General features: G+C 45.0%; 1 protein-coding gene across 1 annotated transcript in view; it reads left to right on the top strand.

Moving 5' to 3' along the window:
* Positions 1 to 18,830, top strand: part of LDLRAP1 (low density lipoprotein receptor adaptor protein 1) — an 87,040-nt gene that overhangs the window by 51,032 nt on the left and 17,178 nt on the right. Inside the window, exons 5-6 of the mRNA XM_030219485.1 lie at positions 72 to 144; positions 14,216 to 14,308. Coding sequence (XP_030075345.1) covers positions 72 to 144; positions 14,216 to 14,308 — 166 coding nt within the window. The remainder of the gene's footprint in view (positions 1 to 71; positions 145 to 14,215; positions 14,309 to 18,830) is intronic.

Below are 18,830 nucleotides of genomic sequence, written 5' to 3'. Positions count from 1 at the left end.
GTTTTTTGTTTCTCTTTGTCGCCCCTTAATGGCTGAACACTTAACTGCAGTTTTTTGTTTTTTTTTTTCAGGCTCAAGCAGTGACGCTGACTGTGGCACAAGCTTTCAAAGTAGCCTTTGAGTTCTGGCAAGTGGCCAGAGAAGGTGAGTCTCCCCTAAAGAACAGGTAGAGAAATGGATGTGGGTGGGGGAGGGGGGTGGGGTCAATGTCTTTCCTAAGCGTTCCAGAAAGCAGGCAGATGTTTGTGCTCATTTTTTCACATGATTAAGAATTTGTCATATCCTCGGCAGAAGCTGCTGCTACTACTACTATAAATCACTACTATAGCGCTACCAGTCGTACGCAGCGCTTTACAATTGAACATGAAGAAGACAGTCCCTGCTCAAAAGAGCTTACAATCTAAATCAGGACAAACAGACAGGGCCAAAAAGGAGAAGGGAAGGACAGACAGAAGGACACATAAGGATAAGATAAAAGTTACAAGTCAGGAGTCGAAAGCAGCATCAAACAGGTGGGCCTTTAGCCCGGATTTGAAGGCAGCCAGGGATGAAGCTAGACGTAATGGCTCAGGAAGCCTATTCCAGGCATAAGGTGCGGCGAGATAGAAGGAGCGGAGTCTGGAGTTAGCGATGGAGGAGAAGGGTCTAGCAAGTCTGTTTTTTGTTCCCCCCCCCCCCCCCTCCACTATTTAATAAGGTGAGGAGAAACTGCCTTCAGTTGCAGTTCTGGAAATGACACATATCCCTGTGGAGATTTAAAGCAGTATCGCCCCCCCCTCCCTCCCCCCCAGTATGCCTGGTGTTCCCACTGTATGTGTTTCACAGTTTGACAATGTGTGTTGTAAGACGCTAGCACTTGGTTATGGTTTCCAGGGCCTCTGTCAGCCTTGCAAGTCTCTGCTTCTTGCAAGCGCCCTGGCGTTTGTCACAAGCCCCTAAGCTCTGCGACACCAAGTAATACATACGCATTTTGTTTGTATACCGCTCCCAGAGTGTGAAGTGGAAGCATGTAAATGGAAGGAATAAAATCCTTTGTTACAAGCTGTATAGTGTTGTAAGGTAGCTGATATCCAGGCATAATTTCTGTAGAGGCCTTGGCCAATAGAACACCCTTTACACAGTCCTTTCTCGAGGAGCTGTCATACTGGTTTTCCCATTTTAGATGTAAAAGATTTAATGTTCCACAGAGCAGTATAACTGCCACTGGTTTGCTGAAATTGCTGCAGTGGTTTTCATACCCCTGGTGCAATAAACTATGATTTTTTTTTTATTGGCTGTGTGAAAAGTGTCAGAATGGAGCTTTCTAACAGTAGCTTCCACCCCGAGACTGTAATTATGAGCTCTGAGCCTTCAAGCACTCTACATAATCTGTAAATGGGACTTTTTTTTCCAGCTCATCCAAGGAATGTTTTTAACTTGGTGAGAAGTTTTAAAGAGCAGCAGATAAAAGCAAGGCGCAGTGCCCCACCGGGTGCAACGGAGCTGCCATTAACATGGCGCCGTGCCCCGACGGGCCTGTGCGCCGATGCCAGCGGGGTGCAGGCGAGGCATGGAGGGCATGTTCCTGCCCCTCAGTAGGGAGGGATTACCAGGGGGTTTAAAACCCCCAGGGCGGAGCCCGGACGTCCTCTTCTGGTGTCCGGGCATCAGCATGCACCCCAGCCCCCCCCCCACCCACCCAATTTAATGTGGCTATGTACAAGTATATATTCTGTCGCAGCTTTGGCGGGGTACCCAAGCCTGATGGTCTAAGCTAGGCAGCTGGGATAGCTGCGCTTACGATTGAGCGCCCTTGCTGTACGACGGGGAGCTCAGTTTACGATTGGTCAGTCTTGTTAAGACGGCGGACTGGGTTGGCTACTAAGCCGAAATTTGATTGGCTTGGGTATACCCAGGGTTATGACGCTTGTATTTAAAATAAAGCTGAGGCCAAGTTGTGCCATATCAAGAAAATACCATGTGTGGTGGTGTTGTGTTATCATTGTAATCTCACAACCTCTAGGCCCGAGGGGTCTCGGCTGCTTATGTTAAGGCCTCTGAGATTCAAATCTCACAGCTAGGTGTCTCTGGGCACATTCCACTGTGAAACTAAAGGCTGTAAGCTTGCTTTTTGTCTCTGGAAACTCATGATGGGAAGTGGTTGATTTTTCTGCTTCAGAGGTGTAGCTTGTAGCAGCTGCTGCCTTTGTACCCCTCCCAATGGAGTTTGAGTAAAACGGTACCTATGTGGACCAGCCCTCCAGCGTGGCACTGATGCCTGTTTTTACAAAAGGTCTGTGCCCCCTGACATCAAAACGTAACTAGGCTTCTCGTGTGAGCATGTCAACACTTGTTGTAGAGAACTGCAAGGGGACTAGGGAACTAGAAGATGTGGAGAAAAATGATGGTATTGAGAATAGTGGCTGAAAAGTAGGAGGAGCCTGTGCTCCATGCCTGCTTGTAGGAATGCAGTAAAATATAAGGTTATGTAAAAGATGAATCCTGTTCAGCACCATTGGCTGGACAGCTCTGTGGTGGACTGATGTGGATATATATTCCTGTATTGGGTGCTTTAGGCATGTTTCACATGAGTGATAGTAACATAGTAGATGACGGCAGAAAAAAGACCTGCATGGTCCATCCATTCTGCCCAACAAGATAACTCATATTTGCTACTTATTGTGTATACCCTACTTTGATTTGTACCTGTCCTCTTCAGGGCACAGACCGTATAAATCTGCCCAGCACTATATAATTTAATTGATAGCATTTAGGGGGTCTTCACTAAGCTTGCTTTTACCATGTATAGATCAGTGGTTTACAATAAAATGAACGCCATAAAAACAGCCAGTCAGGTACTGCATTGGGTTGGGGGGGGGGGGGGGGGAGAGAGAGAGAGGTGCTGGACTTGGAGAGAAGATGGATGGTGGACATGAAGAGAGAGGAAGTGCCAAATGTACAAGGAGACTTTGCCAGAACAGTTAAGAGGAGAAAGAGAAAACCAGAGACTGGGACCAACATAATAAGAAAAATAAATACCAAAGACAGAGAATTTTATTTTCAATTGATTATCAGGTTTTTTGGAATGTCTGCCAGAACTGGTTTTAGACATGGCTGGGGCTCATGAGAAAAACCTCACTCACTCATTGGCCTTCAGTTCCCAGCATAGTGGTAAATCTCCAGCTTTGAGATGGACCACCCTTGGCATATTTGACCTCCTTTACCTTGATGGCAGAGATCCATCCCTGCCAGCCACTGCTCTCTGCTGCATCTGACTCTGAGCAGCCTGCCAGGACTTCTCATGCAAGTATGTGCGAGAACTCCTCAGCCTTAAATAGCTGAGGCAGGAGTGGAGGAGTAGCCTAGTGGTTAGTGCAGCAGACTTTGATCCTGGGGAACTAGGTTTGATTCCCACTGCAGCTCCTTCTGACCTTGGGCAAGTCACTTAACCCTCCATTGCTCCGGGTACAAATAAATACCTGTATTATACTATGTAAACTGCTTTGAATGTAGTTGCAAAAACCACAGAAAGGTGATCTATCAAGTCCCATTTCCCTTTCCCTATTTGAGATTCTACATGTTGCTAGTGGAGGGGTAGCCTATTGGTTAGTGTAGCAGACCTTGATCATGGGGAACTGGGTTCAATTCACACTGCAAAAGCCACAGAAAGGTGGTTTAGCCTGTCCCATTTCCTTTTCCCTATTTGAGATTCTACATGGAGTGTTGCTGGTGGAGGAGTGACCTAGTGGTTAGTACAGCAGACGTTGATCCCGGGGAACTGGGTTCAATTTACCACTGCAGCTCCTTGTGACTCTGGGCAAGCCACTTAACCCTCTATTGCCCCAGGTACAAATAAGTACCTGTGTATTTTTTGTTACATTTGTGTCCCACATTTCCCACCTATTTGCAGGTAAACTGCTTTGAATGGAGTTGCAAAAACCACAGAAAGGTGGTATATAAAGTCTCGTTTCCCTTTCCGATTTGAGATTCTACATGTTATCTGCCACTATGCAGAAGATCTCACTGAGCCCAGGGGTCTGCTAGGAGTGTCGTAAAGGCAGCACATGGTCCCAAAGGAGATCACACAGGTGATGTCCAGTGGCTGGATTCGGGTTCCATGACTGCAGCATTTCAGAGGGTGCTGCAGTCCACTACTCCCAGCTGAATAGGTACATTTTAGAGAGAAATGCAAGGTGGGAACCATAGAATGGATAAGAGGAATTTTTCTTTTCTGAATGAGGCGTCGTATATAAAATCCCAACCCTTGTTCTGATCAAGCTGGAAGCCCAGTGGAGCACAAGGAGAAAACCACTGGATGAAGCTTCTGTAATGCTGTTTCTAGACTGTGAAATCAGAATGGAGAGCAGGCTGTCTCTATCCTGAAGGCACATCAGTCTAATGACAAACCACCTTTGATTAAGGAAACGTCTTCTGTTAATCTGTTTTGATGAGGCAGTTACTAAGGATATAAACCTGACACAGTCAAAATGTTCAGCTGAGATGGGGCAGGAGGGACTGATGGGCATTTGACATTTCATTTATATGTAAAAGGGATTTTTTTTTTAAACTAAGGAGAACTTAAATTGCTTATCTAATTTTCTCAGCTCATAAATGAGTGGGGGGATATGTAGAAGCCAGTTTCCCCTGAAAAACATGTTGCAAACTACAAGCTTGTTTCATAAACTGAATATTCTCTTTTTTTTTGACTGTTTACTTAGTCCTAGGTGTGCATCCAACTTTTCTGATTTATGTTTTGATACTTTTGACCTTGTCGCATTCAAAGCATCAGCCAATTAAAAAAAAAAAAAAAAAAGCAACACCCTTTTTGAGCTTTCCTCTGACCTGTCTTCCCATTGAGCTGACTTGGAAATGCTTTTTGAGAAATTATCAGTAGGATGAATATCTTTTGTCACCTTTCTGCGGGCATAAGATAAGTACTACTACTACTACTTAACATTTCTAGAGCACTACTAGGGTTACGCAGCGCTGTACAAAATAAACAAAGGAGGACGGTCCCTGCTCAAAGGAGCTTACAATCTAAAGGGCGAAATGTCAAGTTGGGGCAGTCTAGCTTTCCTGGGTAGAGGTGTAGAGGTTAGATGCCGAAGGCGACATTGAAGAGGTGGGCTTTAAGCAGAGATTTGAAGATGGGCAGGGAGGGGACCTGGCGTATGGGCTCGGGGAGATTGTTCCACGCATGGGGTGAGGCGAGGCAGAAAGGGCGGAGCCTGGAGTTGGCGGTGGTGGAGAAGGGTACTGAAAGGAGGGATTTGTCTTGAGAGCGGAGGTTACGGGTAGGAACGTAAGGGGAGATGAGGGTTGAGAGGTAAGGAGGGGCTGCAGATCGAGTACATTTGTAGGTTAGAAGCAGAAGCTTGAATTGAATGCGGTACCTGATCGGAAGCCAATGAAGTGACTTGAGGAAAGAGGTGATATGAGTGTGAGCATAAGATAAGTAATACGAGGAGAGACTTGCTGACCTGAACATATATACCCCTGGAGGAAAGGAGAAACAGGGGTGATATGATACAGACGTTCAAATATTTGAAAGCTATTAATCCGCAAACGAACCTTTTCTGGAGACAGGAAGGCGGTAGAACTAGAGGACATGAATTGAGGTTGAAGGGGGGCAGACTCAGGACTAATGTCAAGAAGTATTTTTTCACGGAGAGGGTGGTGGCTATGTGGAATGCCCTCCCGCGGGAGGTGGTGGAGATGAAAACAGTAATGGAATTCTAACATGTGCGGGATAAACACAAAGGAATCCTGTTTAGAAGGAATGGTTCCGTGGAATCTTAGCGAAGATTGGGTGGCAACGCCGGTAATTGGAAACAAAACGGGAGCTGGGCAGACTTCTCTATGCCCTGATCGTGACTGAATAGATAGGGATGGGCTGGAGTGTAAATTTTAAGGGGCTTCAACGTTAGCTTCAGAACATTTAGTACAAGAAGAGTGCTGGGCAGACTTCTACGGTCTGTGCCCTGAGAAAGGCAAGGACAAATCAAACTCTGGTATACATATAAAGTATCACATACCATGTAAAATGAGTTTATCTTGTTGGGCAGACTGGATGGACCGTACAGGTCTTTATCTTCTGTCATTTACTATGTTAACCATGGAAATGTATTACATAGTAAGGGCTGTTATTATCGTATGTAAAGCAGTGATTTTTTTTTCTCTTAAATCCTCTTTCCACATGGCCTGCTGTTTTGCCAAATCTGGTGTTGCTAAATTTATCTTTTGTACATGCACAGTCCCAGTTGGGGTAAATAATTACCAGCAACATCTCCAGAAAGATTACATTTTCACATGAGTAGTAAATCTGTTGCAGGGTGAAACTGTGTTCTTCAGTGGTATCAGGATCCTTATGCATAGCACCCCGCTGATCCTTCAGTAATGGCTTTTAAAGGGGAACTTGGGCTGAGGCACTGGAATGAATTGTGTAAAAGAAGTCCTGGGATTCAGTGGACTGAGCACAGAAAGAAGGGCCTTAGGGGGACAGGAAAACAAATACTGTGACTTTCTCTCCTGCACTTGGACAGCCTCTAGTAAATGAGATGGGGGAGGGGAGGCTGGCATTGACCTAAGGAATAGTGGGGGCTGCCTGCCTCCTATGAGCTGTTACCAGCCTGGATTATGAGCAGCTGTGCTGTTGCAGCCAGAGCTGAGCATACAGTGGCCCGAAACTGTGAAGAAAATGGAGCTTATGGGCAGAGAAGGTTGTAGGCAGGGCCGCCGGGCCCCCCTGAATTCAAATCATAGTGCCTCACCTCGACCTCGCTCCGTCTGAAAGAAGCGCAGCAGTGGCAGTCTGCAGATCGCCTCCCTTCGGGCCTTCCCTCCCTGTGTCCCGCCCTCGCGCAAGTTACGTCAGACGAGAGCGGGACACAGGGAGGGAAGGCCTGAAGGGAGGCAATCTGCAGACTGCCGCTGCTGCGCTTCTTTCACACGGAGCGAGGTCGAGGTGAGGCGCTATGATTTGAATTCAGGGGGGCCCACCCGATGGGGGGCAGGTGGAGGGGACTGCGGCGCTGGGCCCCTCTTGGAGGCCCGGGGAATTTTGTCCCCCCTGCCCCCCACCCTCTCGGCGGCTCTGGTTGTAGGCATTACTAGGAATGCAGACTGAGGCCAATGGCTCAGCCAGGTGCAACAGCAATGCAAAAAAAAAAAGCAAAGTGCTCCAAAAAATCATGTGCAAATATATTTGCACTAACAAAGTAAGGGGAGGAATGTGCCTGGCATGTGTGCACCAAGTTGTTATTTTATTATTTGTTACATTTGTAGCCCACATTTTCCCACCTATTTGTAGGCTCAATGTGGCTTACATAGTACCGGAGAGGCCTTTGCAGGCTCCGATGTGAACAAATACAGGGTGATGTGGTAAGATCAAGTTCATGTGGCACAGCCACATTTGGGAATCGTACAACGGAAGAGTTGTCATGTCCTTTACGTACTTTAGTTTTGTTGTGTTGCAGAGATCAGGCATTTAAGTTGGATCGGTAGGGTATGCCTTTTTAAACAGGTTAGTTTTTAGTGTTTTCCAGAAGCTTAGGTGGTCATACGTAGTTTTCAAGGCTTTTGGTAATGCGTTCCATAGTTGTGTGCTTATGTAGGAGAAACTGGATGTGTAAGTTGATTTGTATTTGAGTCCTTTGCAGCTTGGGTAGTGCAGATTTAGGTACGTTTGTGTTGATTCGGATGTGTTTCTTGTTGGTAGGTCGATCAAGTCTGTTATGTATCCTGGGGCTTCACCGTAAATAATTTGGTGAACCAGGGTGCAGATTTTGAAAGCAATGCGTTCTTTGATTTGGGAGCCAGTGTAGTTTTTCGCGGAGGGGTTTTGCGCTTTCAAATCGCGTTTTTCTGAATATAAGCCTAGCTGCCATGTTTTGAGCGGTCTGAAGCTTCTTTAATGTTTGTTCTTTGCATCCCGCATAAATTCCATTGCAGTAGTGGTAAATGTGGCAGTTGTGCACGTGCCCAGACAGAACCGAAAGTGCGAGCATATATTGGTGCTGTTCTGTGCTTTGGGCCTATCAAAAACTTAGTCCTGAGGAACAGGTACTGATGCGCTTTCGGTTTTGCTCGGACTTGGCGTTTCTCCCAAATCCGCACTTAAAAGTTGCGCGGGCTTCCTTCGGCCTGTAAAGACAAAAAAACCTGCGGTTCAACGTGAAAAGCTGACAAATCCTCTCCTGGAAACCTTCAACACCATCCCTGACCTGGCGCAAACATTTTGGCGTAATTGGCCATTTCCTTCTGCCTGCTGCAGCCCTTCTGAGCATTGCAAAAGAATGCAAATGACCTAAAATCCACTTAAATACATCGCAAGAAATTTGCAGCCATCTATAAGCACATGTTAAAAACACCTGCCCTCAAGTCCTTTGACCATTTGTTGCAGGGTGTGTGTGCAAATCAGTTTTTTAACACTGGCATTTAGTTTTTGAGCGTTGACCCCTGAGTGTGCTAAATAAGCCTGGGGTGTTGAGACAAAGCTGCATTTACAGCCTAAAACCACCTTTATCCCAGCGCTCTTTTAAATATGAACTAACCCGCACAGATCAGCAGTCAGCCAGGCAGTGGTTCTAGTTTGAAAGGGAAAGAGGAAGCAGGGGTTGGCTTGGTGACTCCAAATAGGTCAGTTTTGTGCATACCAGGATGGCAATGAACCTTGTGGCATATGATCTCAGACTTAAATTGCTGCCAACATTTGCTGTAGTAAGTGTGGCATGTTTTTAGGCAGCCTGTGTGATTTGAAAATTCATTTTAGTTTAAATATGTGACTCGGTACAATGGGGAAAACACTTCTGTATCTTCTGTCGTGTTTTCTTGGCCTGACTGTGCTTGATATTTAAGTAACTTCTCACCACACAAAATCACTCGGGCAACGCATCTGCCAATGCTGTTCTCACGTTTTTCTTTTTCACCACCATCTTCTCTAATTCTTAGGGTCGTAGTCCCAGTCCAGTGATATTACAGCCTCCAAAGTGTCTTTTCTGTAGAGAAACTTTCCCATGACTTCACAGCTATATGAGAGACTAACTGCTTCCAGTTCTTTCCTATAGAAGTCATATGTCTTTTTATCAGGTTTTTTATTTGCTGAATATCAGTCCTTTAGGTTTCAGTTTGCCTTGCCTTAATCTTTTCATGTATGGATGATGAATTGTTCCTGGAGTAACATTTTCCACTCTGTGTAACATAGTAACGTAGTAGATGATGGCAGAAAAAGACCAGCACGGTCCATCTAGTCTGCCCAACAAGATAAACTCATATGTGCTGCTACTTGTGTATACCTTACCTTAATTTGTATCTGCCATTTATATATACATTTGCCACTTGCTCTTATTATGGAGTTTTGTTTTGTTTCTGATTTTCCCAAAGGGTTGCTTTATTTAAGGGCTTGTGTATGAGACAAAAGATCCACTGAGCTTTGCTTTATTCCCACCCTAGCTGAGATTATATTCAGTCGCCTTTGACTTCATGTGCAACTTCCTTTAAATTGGTCCCTTTTTATTTTCTAACTCCTGTTATTCCATCTTATGTCTGTCCGTTTCCTTACACCACTGGTTCCTTCACTGCATTCAAATCTTTCATGAATATTTATTGCGGACTGGCCGGGGTGCCTCTAGGACTAGGTTTGGAAACTACTGGCTTACTTACACCTTGTCTGTTCAAATGTTTTTTATTGCATACATACAGCAAAGAAAATGTTCCACTCAATGTGGAAACTCAAAAGAATAAAACCTTTCTTCCCAAGGGAAATATTCCACAGCCTGGTACAATCAATGGTGCTAAGCCACCTAGATTACTGCAATGCCATCTATGCCGGATGCAAAGAACAAATCATTAAACTCCAAACTGCCCAAAACACAGCAGCCAGACTCGTATTTGGAAAACCAAAATACGAAAGCGCCAAACCCCTATGAGAGAAACTACACTGGCTCCCACTAAAAGAACGAATTGCGTTCAAAGTTTGCACCCTGGTCCACAAAATCGTTCACGGTGAAGCCCCGGTCTGTATGTCAGACCTCATAGATCTGCCAACCAGGAACACAAAAAGATCAGCACGCACATTCTTGAATCTCCACTACCCCAGCTGCAAAGGACTTAAATATAAATCCACATAAGCACGCAATTATGGAATGCACTACCAAAGGCCATAAAAACACATGACCTAACAATCTTCTGAAAAATACTGAAAACCTATCTGTTCAAAAAGGCATACCATAATGATCCATCCTAAATACTAGACTCTACCTGAACTAGACAAAACCGAACTCTCTACACCAGACTGATAACCTACGTTGTCACAAATGAGTTACGCATTACGCACTACCACTTTATTTCTCATGCCGGAAATTAACTTTCTTTAGTTGATTGTCTAACTCAGGGGTAGGCAACTCCGGTCCAGAGCCACAGGCAGGTCAGGTTTTCAGGATATCCACAATGAATATGCAGGAGATAGATTTGCATCTATCTCCTGCATATTCATTATGGATATCCTGAAAACCTGACCTGCCTGCGGCTCTCGAGGACTGGAGTTGCCTACCCCTGGTCTAACTTATTCTATAATTTGCGCTCTCATTTAGGAACTTCAATGCAATACCACTTTGTATTTCTGAATCCGGAAATGGCGATCGCCATTATGGCATAATGTAAGCCACGTTGAGCCTGCAAATTGGTGGGAAAATGAAGGATGCAAATGCAATAAATAGATATTGTGTTGACAATAAGTAGCGTATATCTCTCTATAAAACGCACCTCCAACATTCTGAAGCCTCCACACAAGTCCCAACATTCTAAAAGCATGGTGGTGAAACCAGGAATTCACCCATGAGTGTTGGCCCCGCCCCCCACGTAAAACGTCATGACGTTGAGTGCAGAGCAATGACACTCAACCAATCGCATCCCGAACCCGTTACTAAGCGACGGAACGTGACATAAGACCATCGCGGAACAATGAAAACCAGCACCAACAGTTGCTACGCGACGTCAACAGCAACGCTAAAAGGACCATATAGATCTCTGCTCTCCACACAAACAGCGGACACGGAGGGCATAGGAGGGAAGGAAACAAAGCAGCACATACACACACACTCTCACTCTTAACTGGCTATAATGAGCAACTGACCTGCCACTATCACAGGGACTGCTAGCATCTCACTCTCTCTCTCTCTCACTCTCTCTCTCTCACTCTCTCTCACTCATGACACAGAGGGGATGGAAGACAAGGAACGAATCATTGGGTATGGAGGGGGCGGCAAAATGTTTGTGATGTGCTATGTACAATTATAATGCTGTCTCTTCATTTAGACCCTACCCTTTCACACTCGCGCACACACACATATACACACTCTCTCACACAGACACACAAACACGCCTCAAATGGTTCAGCTGTCCTGTGTAAAATTTCACTGCTGTCTCTTCATTTTCACCCTACCTGTGCACAACACTCTTTCACACAGAGACACACGCACACTTTCTCTGTGTCACACAGACACATAATTACACACACGCTCTCTATAGCCTTGCTAGCGCCCGTTTCATTTGTTTACGAAACGGGCCTTTTTTACTAGTTATGCCATATTATGTAACATTTAATTTTTCCTGCTGTAATTCTGTTACCCATGTTTAACTTATTCTTACTGTGCACTGCCTTGGGTGAACTTTTTTCATAAAGGCGGTATATAAATTTTAATAGGGAATAACAGATTTTAGTTAAGACCAATTGTCCTGTTGAGCGCTTTTAACTCTGATTTATAATGTGCAACTTCCTCTCCCGAGACAGCCTGGTAGGCTCTACACAACGAGGTGAAAGTTGAGGCCAGCACTTCAGATGTGCCTCAGATAATATTGAAAACCAATTTGTTCAAAAAGGCCATAACGACCCAACCTAAACACCGGAACCCCACGACACAACGAAACTCAAACAAGAACTGGACAAAACTTAACCCTTCCTCCTGACTACCCAATATACCCAATCACTTACTGATCCTTAATGTAATCCATCACGGTATTACGTAAGCCACATTGAGCCTGCAAATAGGTGGGAAAATGTGGGATACAAATGCAACAAATAAATAATTTGGCAGTGCACCTCATGTATTGTGGACGTACTAAATTGTGCTGGGTCTCAACACCCTTTTTAACACCTGCCTGCTGTGGTATCCTGCTTCCGGGCGTCCTTTCCCTGTAGGGGGGTGCTTGAGCACCCCCTACAGGGCAAACCTCTTTCAGGAAGGAGCCACAGTAAATATACATGAAAAATCGCATCCCCTGCAGGTTTAACATATGCATAATTCATTTCTTAAATACACCACAGATCCTGCCACTGTCCAGTTTTCCAATGATTTAGGACTTGGGAAAGTCATATTGTATGGTTTAAGTACAACTTTACTAGTGTATTAATATTTGCTAACCACTTTTACACGCTTCAGTATGCAGCTAATGTATTAACACAAGTAAATCTCCCCATAGGATTGTAAAGGGAATTTGGACTTGATATACTGCCTTTCTGTGGTTTCTCTAACTACATTCAAAGCAGTTTACATATTATATACAGAGTCACAAGGAGCTGCAGTGGGAATTGAACCCAATTTCCCAGAGTTAAAGTCCACTGCACTAACCACTAGGCTGGTGGCGTAGCCAGACTTGGGTTGGGGGGGGGCACATTTTAGCCCCTCCTGCTGCCACCACCACCACAAGGTACCTTTGCTGGCGGAGGTCCCCAACCCCCACTAGCTGAAGTCTTCTTCAGCACCAGTCTCCGGCATGCCGCGTTCGCTGCTGATCTGTGCTTTCTTGAGTCCTGATGTCCTGCACGTTCCTGAGCAGTTTCACTTAAAGGAACGTGCAGGACGTCGGGACTCAAAGCACAGATCGGCAGCGAACACGGTGCGCTGAAAAAGGCTTCGGCTGGTGGGGGTTGGGGACCCCCCGCAAGCAAAACCAGGGGCCCGGACTAAATCTGGGAGGGCCTAGGCCCCCGTGGCCCCACCTAGCTATTCCCCTGCACTAGGCTACTCCTCCACTAGCAACATTCCATGTAGAATCTCAAATAGGGAAATGGGTCTTAATATACCACCTTTCTGTGCTTTTTGCAAGGACGTTCAAAGCAATTTTACATAGTATACAAGGAGCTGCAGTGGGAATTGAACCCAGTTCCCTAGGATCAAAGTCCATTGCACTAACCACTAGGCTACTCCTCCACTCCTTACTCTTTAGGATTCTAGAATCTTGCTATTCTTTGGGGTTCTACATGGAATGTTGCTACTCTTTGAGATTGTGCATGGAATCTTGTTAATGGGACTTGATATACTGCCTTTCTGTGGTTTTTGCAACTACATTCAAAGTGGTTTACATATTATATACAGGTACTTATTTGTTCCTGGGGCAATGGAGGGTTAAGTGATTTGCCCAGAGTCACAAAAAACTGCAGTGGGAATTGAACCCAGTTCCCCAGGATCAAAGTCCGCTGCACTAACCACTAGGCTACTTCGCTACTCCTGCACTCCCTCGGATTCCGGAATCTTGCTATTCTTTGGGGTTCTACATGGAATGTTGCTACTCTTTGAGTGTAGTTGCAAAAACCACAGAGAGGTGGTATATCAAGTCCCATTAACAAGATTCCATGCTCAATCTTAAAGTAGTTTACATAGTATATACAGGTTTATACCTGGGGCAATGGAGGGTTAAGTGACTTGCCCAGAGTCACAAGAATTGAACCCAGTTCCCCAGGATCAAAGTCCGCTGCACTAACCACTAGGCTACTTCGCTACTCCTGCACTCCCTCAGATTCCGGAATCTTGCTATTCTTTGGGGTTCTACATGGAATGTTGATACTCATTGAGATTCTGCATGGAATCTTGTCACTCTTTAGGATTCCAGAATCTTGCTATTCTTTGGGGTTCTACATGGAATGTTGCTACTCTTTGAGTGTAGTTGCAAAAACCACAGAGAGGTGGTATATCAAGTCCCATTAACAAGATTCCATGCTCAATCTTAAAGTAGTTTACATAGTATATACAGGTTTATACCTGGGGCAATGGAGGGTTAAGTGACTTGCCCAGAGTCACAAGAATTGAACCCAGTTCCCCAGGATCAAAGTCCACCGCACTAACCACTAGGCTACTCCTCCAATCCACCCTCTCGGATAGGGAAATGCATGCAGGTAGAGGAAGTGGGTTTGAGCAACCAAAGGGGTGAACCAAATGTTTTTGTGTTTTTTCATTTATAGGCAAAGAAAAATGGGAAAAGACTCTTCTAGATGGTGAAGCTCTGCACACTGCTCCAACGGAAGGCTCTGAAAGCCGTGCCAGCTTTAAGGAAGGTATATTTCTTTTTCCTACTTAGAACTAAATTGGGAAGGAAGAAGCAGGGTAGCAAGAGATTTATAAGAGATTTGCAAAGCAGATTGTATGGAAGTCATTATTGGATACAAATGACATACATCCCCTTAACTATTTTCTAAAATTACTATCCATCTGTAAAAAAAAAAAAAAAACCACGCTGGGCTTAGAATATCAAGTAGCTATGGAGCTCTTTTTTGATTTTTAATTATGCCTTGCAAAAGAGTTCATGGACTGCTTGATAGTAGGGTGTTAACTGGAAAGCTACTGGTGCAAAAATGAGCAGAGCTGCTCAACCCGTCCTCGGGATCCCTTGCCTCAGTTTGAGACTACTGAATAGTACAATATAAATGGAACAGCTTCCATTTTGCACTTCTTTGTCAGTATGCTAGATCCAGAACTAAGCTGCAGGGTTTTTCCTGCATGCCAGGGTCCTCGTTTACCGCAGCGAGTAAAAAGCCTCCCCCAAAAATGGCCATGTAGTAAGAACTCTTACCGCATGGCCATGTAGCGCTGCCTGATTACCACTAGATTACACAGCACTAGAAGAGAACTTCCAGTGTGCCAGAAATGGTACGAACTCAACCTGGAACTACCGGTAGCGTCTGCGTTGAGCTGGTGGTAGTTCAGATTTAGCAGCTGTGATACTAAAGCCAGTCTACTGAACTACCTGCCCATCTCACAGCTGTAAAGTCCACTGCAGCAAGTGAACCAGCCAAGTCTAACCTTCCAAACTATTTCTTGTGGCGTTGGTCACGGTAGGTCGTTTGTATCATAAGAGACATGACACTTGAAGTATGGGAGTGTGTGTGGTCCTTAGATGCATATCTAAAATCCCTAGAATCTCTCACCATGACTCTGGCTCAGAATTTACCGCTCAACAGTAGAACTATTTTCTCTGTTGCAAAAGTTACTAGGAGGGCTTTCTATTGACTTCATAACACCAAAAAAAAAGTAGTTGGTTTAAGACCAAATTCAGCTTCTCTCTATGCTCTGGTAGCATCCCATCTGGATATCTGCAACACGTCATATGTTGGTCTACTAAGATCAAATAGAAAGTGGGAAGTGGACCAATGACTCCAGAGACTGGGACAACGCAGTTGAACAGAATAACTTTATTACAGACTCGACTGAGATCTGTGTTTTGGCCACAGGCCTGTCTCAGGAGTCAGACACATTTGTAGTTTTCATATGGGTATGAAGCAGCTATACCGAGGTGGTCTTGGAAAAAGACCTCTCCACAGTATACTGTTGATTTAGCTACTTGATGCTCGGCGACGTTCCTTGAGTGCAGAGGTCTTTTTCAAGACCACCTTGGTATAGCTGCTTCATACCCGTATGAATACTACAAAGAACACCAATGTGTCTGACTCCTGAGGCAGGCCTGTGGCCGAAACACAGATCTGTGTCGAGTCTGTAATAAAGTTATTCTGTTCAACTGAGTTGTCCCAGTCTCTGGAGTCATTGGTCCACTTCTTTCTATTTGTTGATATCTGTGGGATTTTGTTGTACATCCACCAAGGTGGATTACCCATCCCTGGTGTTTGTGTATCTAGTCGGCATGCTGTCACCCATCTCTGATCCAGCTGCAACATTAAAGAACATCTGCCCGACGGCCAATAGGAAAGCAATGGAGATTTCAAGCATGGTAAACTGCAAATTCCTGTTTGTAGGTTTGGGTTTAGATTGTAGAATCTTTTTGAGGTCCAAGCTTAAGGTGAGCTACAGTCATGTAGACCAGTTGCATTCCTGCCCAGGTAGGCTCAGAATCCATTTTACCTGAGGCAGTGAAGGATGGAAGTTGTAAATGTTAGCACAGATTGCCCATGAGCAGTTTGTTCAGAAACCCTGACTTTTTTTTTTTTTTTTTTTTTTCTTTTACAAGCTCTATTTTTTAATGTGGCAAGAAATAGTCCAATGCCTTAACTGATTGGAAGCAGCACACGCACCACACGGTACAAATACCCTGATAAAATGCATTAATTCTACTTGTGATGGCCAGTGGCAGAAGGAAGTAAATCCACTTAGACCAGTGGTTCCCAAACCTGGTCCTGCAGGCACCCCAACCAGTCAGGTTTTTAGGATATCCTTAATGGAAGATTCATGAGATTTGCATGCACGCCCTCCTTGGTATGCAAATCTCTCCGGTTGGAGGATATCCTGAAAACCTGACTGGTTTGGGAACTAGTTTTATGACTTTGAGCATATCTACAACCCCAAGAGTCCCACTATAATGTACATTGGACATCTGCATAGCCCCTTCAGGATGCCAATATTTCGGAGGCAAAAGGCAGTCTGTGTTGCAGGGAAATCAAGAAACACCTGTTGTGGTTTGCGCCACTCTCTCCCCCCCCCCAGCCAGCCAGAATGGACTTTCTGCCATGGTAGGGCAGCATACTTAAGTTTGTTTAGCCCCAAATGAGTCATCGTGGATAGAACGTTGAAATCTTCAGCTCAATGTGCTGCGGCGGCTAAGAAGGCGAACAATGTTGAGGAGTATTAGAAAAGGGATGGAAACCAAGCATGAGGATGTTATAATGCCGTTATATCGCTCCATGGTGCGACTGCACCTGGAGTATTGTGTTCATTTCTGGTCTCCTCATCTCAAAAAAGATAAGGAATTGGAGAAGGTGCAGAGAAGGGCGACAAAAATGATAAAAGGGATGGGACGACTACCCTATGAGGAAATGCTAAGATGGCTAGGACTCTTTAGTCTGGAGAGAAGGCGGCTGAGAGGTGATATGATACAAAATAATGAGCGAGATAGAGCGGACAGATGTGAAGCGTTTGTTTACGCTTTCTAACAATAATAGAACCAGGGGACACAAGATGAAATTAGAATGTGGTAGGTTTCGAACAAATCGGAGAAGGTTTTTCTTTACTCAGCGCGTAGTTAGACTCTGGAACTCATTGCCGGAGAAGGTTGTGACGGCAGCTGGCCTTGCTGTGTTTAAAGGGGGTCTGGACAGATTTTTGATCATTATTACATTTTGGGTTTTTGCCAGGTTCTTGGGGCCTGGATTGGCCGCTGTCGGAGACAGAGTGCTGGGCTTGATGGACCTTTGGTCTTTTCCCAGCGTGGCAGTGCTTATGTGCCTCCTGTTATCCAGCAGCAGTTCCTAAATTGGCCAAGTTCCTGGCAGCAGGATGTGGTTGCCTTCCCCATCTTATCCTGGTGTTTGGAGCCCGTTCCTTTTATTCTCTTCCCCCCCCCCCCCAAACTTCTGCAGAAAATCAGAATTTTTCATTGAGTCCGAGGATGCAGCTGATAAACTAATGATCAAGACCACTCTCAAATTGAGATGTTTCACCTTGCATGTATGGGACAAGGGTCAGGAGGCAACCCATGGGCTGTATTATCTTTGTCTGCCGTCCATTTTCTAGTATCGGCCTGTACATGCTGTCTGCTATCCCTTTCCTCTGTGTTTATCCCATGCTTTCATGAATTCAGATGATCTGTCTCCACCAGGAGGCCACCAGTCACCCTTTCCACTATGCCAGAGCTTCCTTTCAATTGAAAGGCTTGCATCCTGTACGTTTATGCCAAACAGGTATTTAAACATCTCTGCAAGAAGGGCAGGAGAGGGGGGGGAGGTATGACAGGTATTGATCTTTCTCCAGGTGTTGAGTACATGTGTAAACCTTTTGCTTTATTGGCAATGGCTGGAGGAGGGCGGGGGGCGTGTCTCTGCTTCTGCATTTTGTCAGCATATGCATGTTTGTCTGCCCTTTCACTTCTGTATCTAATCCCCCCCCCCCCCCCTTAAGATACATCAGTCTGGGCAACTATCTTTACTGTATATCTTATCAGCATAATGTCTATAGACCTGTTATCTTCAGTGTACACAAAGTTTTGTGCATTAGGTCTGTTGCTCTTTGACAAGTTAATTATAAATAGGTTATTAGTCCTAATCTCGTGGATCTCACTGGTTCTGTTTAAATTGTCCCGCTATTCTACGCTGATTTTTTTTTTAAACTTTAATTCTTCCATCATTTTTATAACGGTGAACAAGCAAAGTAACTTGCCCCAAGGTCTCCATGCACAGCTGCCAGGTTTCAGTTCCAGACAGTAGACTTTGGCTAGTCCTGCTTTTTCAAGTTCATCCTAAAACGTTGTGAAACTTGTAGATCCTGAACTTGCTCTTTTGAAGTCAATGAAAGGTATTAATCCGCAAACAAACCTTTTCCAGAGATGGGAAGGTGGTAGAACGAGAGGACATGAAATGAGATTGAAGGGGGGCAGACTCAAAAAAAGATGTCTGGAAGTATTTTTTCATAGAGAGTGGTGGATGCTTGGAATGCCCTCCCGCAGGAAGTGGTGGAGATGAAAACGGTAACGGAATTCAAACATGCGTGGGATATACATAAAGGAATCCTGTGCAGAAGGAATGGATCCTCAGAAGCTTAGCCGAAATTGGGTGGCGGAGCCTGTGGGGGGAAGAGGGGTTGGTGGTTGGGAGGCGAAGGTAGTGGTGGGCAGACTTATACGGTCTGTGCCCTGAA

This window comes from Microcaecilia unicolor, chromosome 11 (assembly GCF_901765095.1).
Source record: "Microcaecilia unicolor chromosome 11, aMicUni1.1, whole genome shotgun sequence".
In the NCBI taxonomy this organism is placed as follows: domain Eukaryota; kingdom Metazoa; phylum Chordata; class Amphibia; order Gymnophiona; family Siphonopidae; genus Microcaecilia; species Microcaecilia unicolor.
Note: the sequence above shows the minus strand (reverse complement) of the source record. Positions and strands in the feature narration are given on the sequence as shown.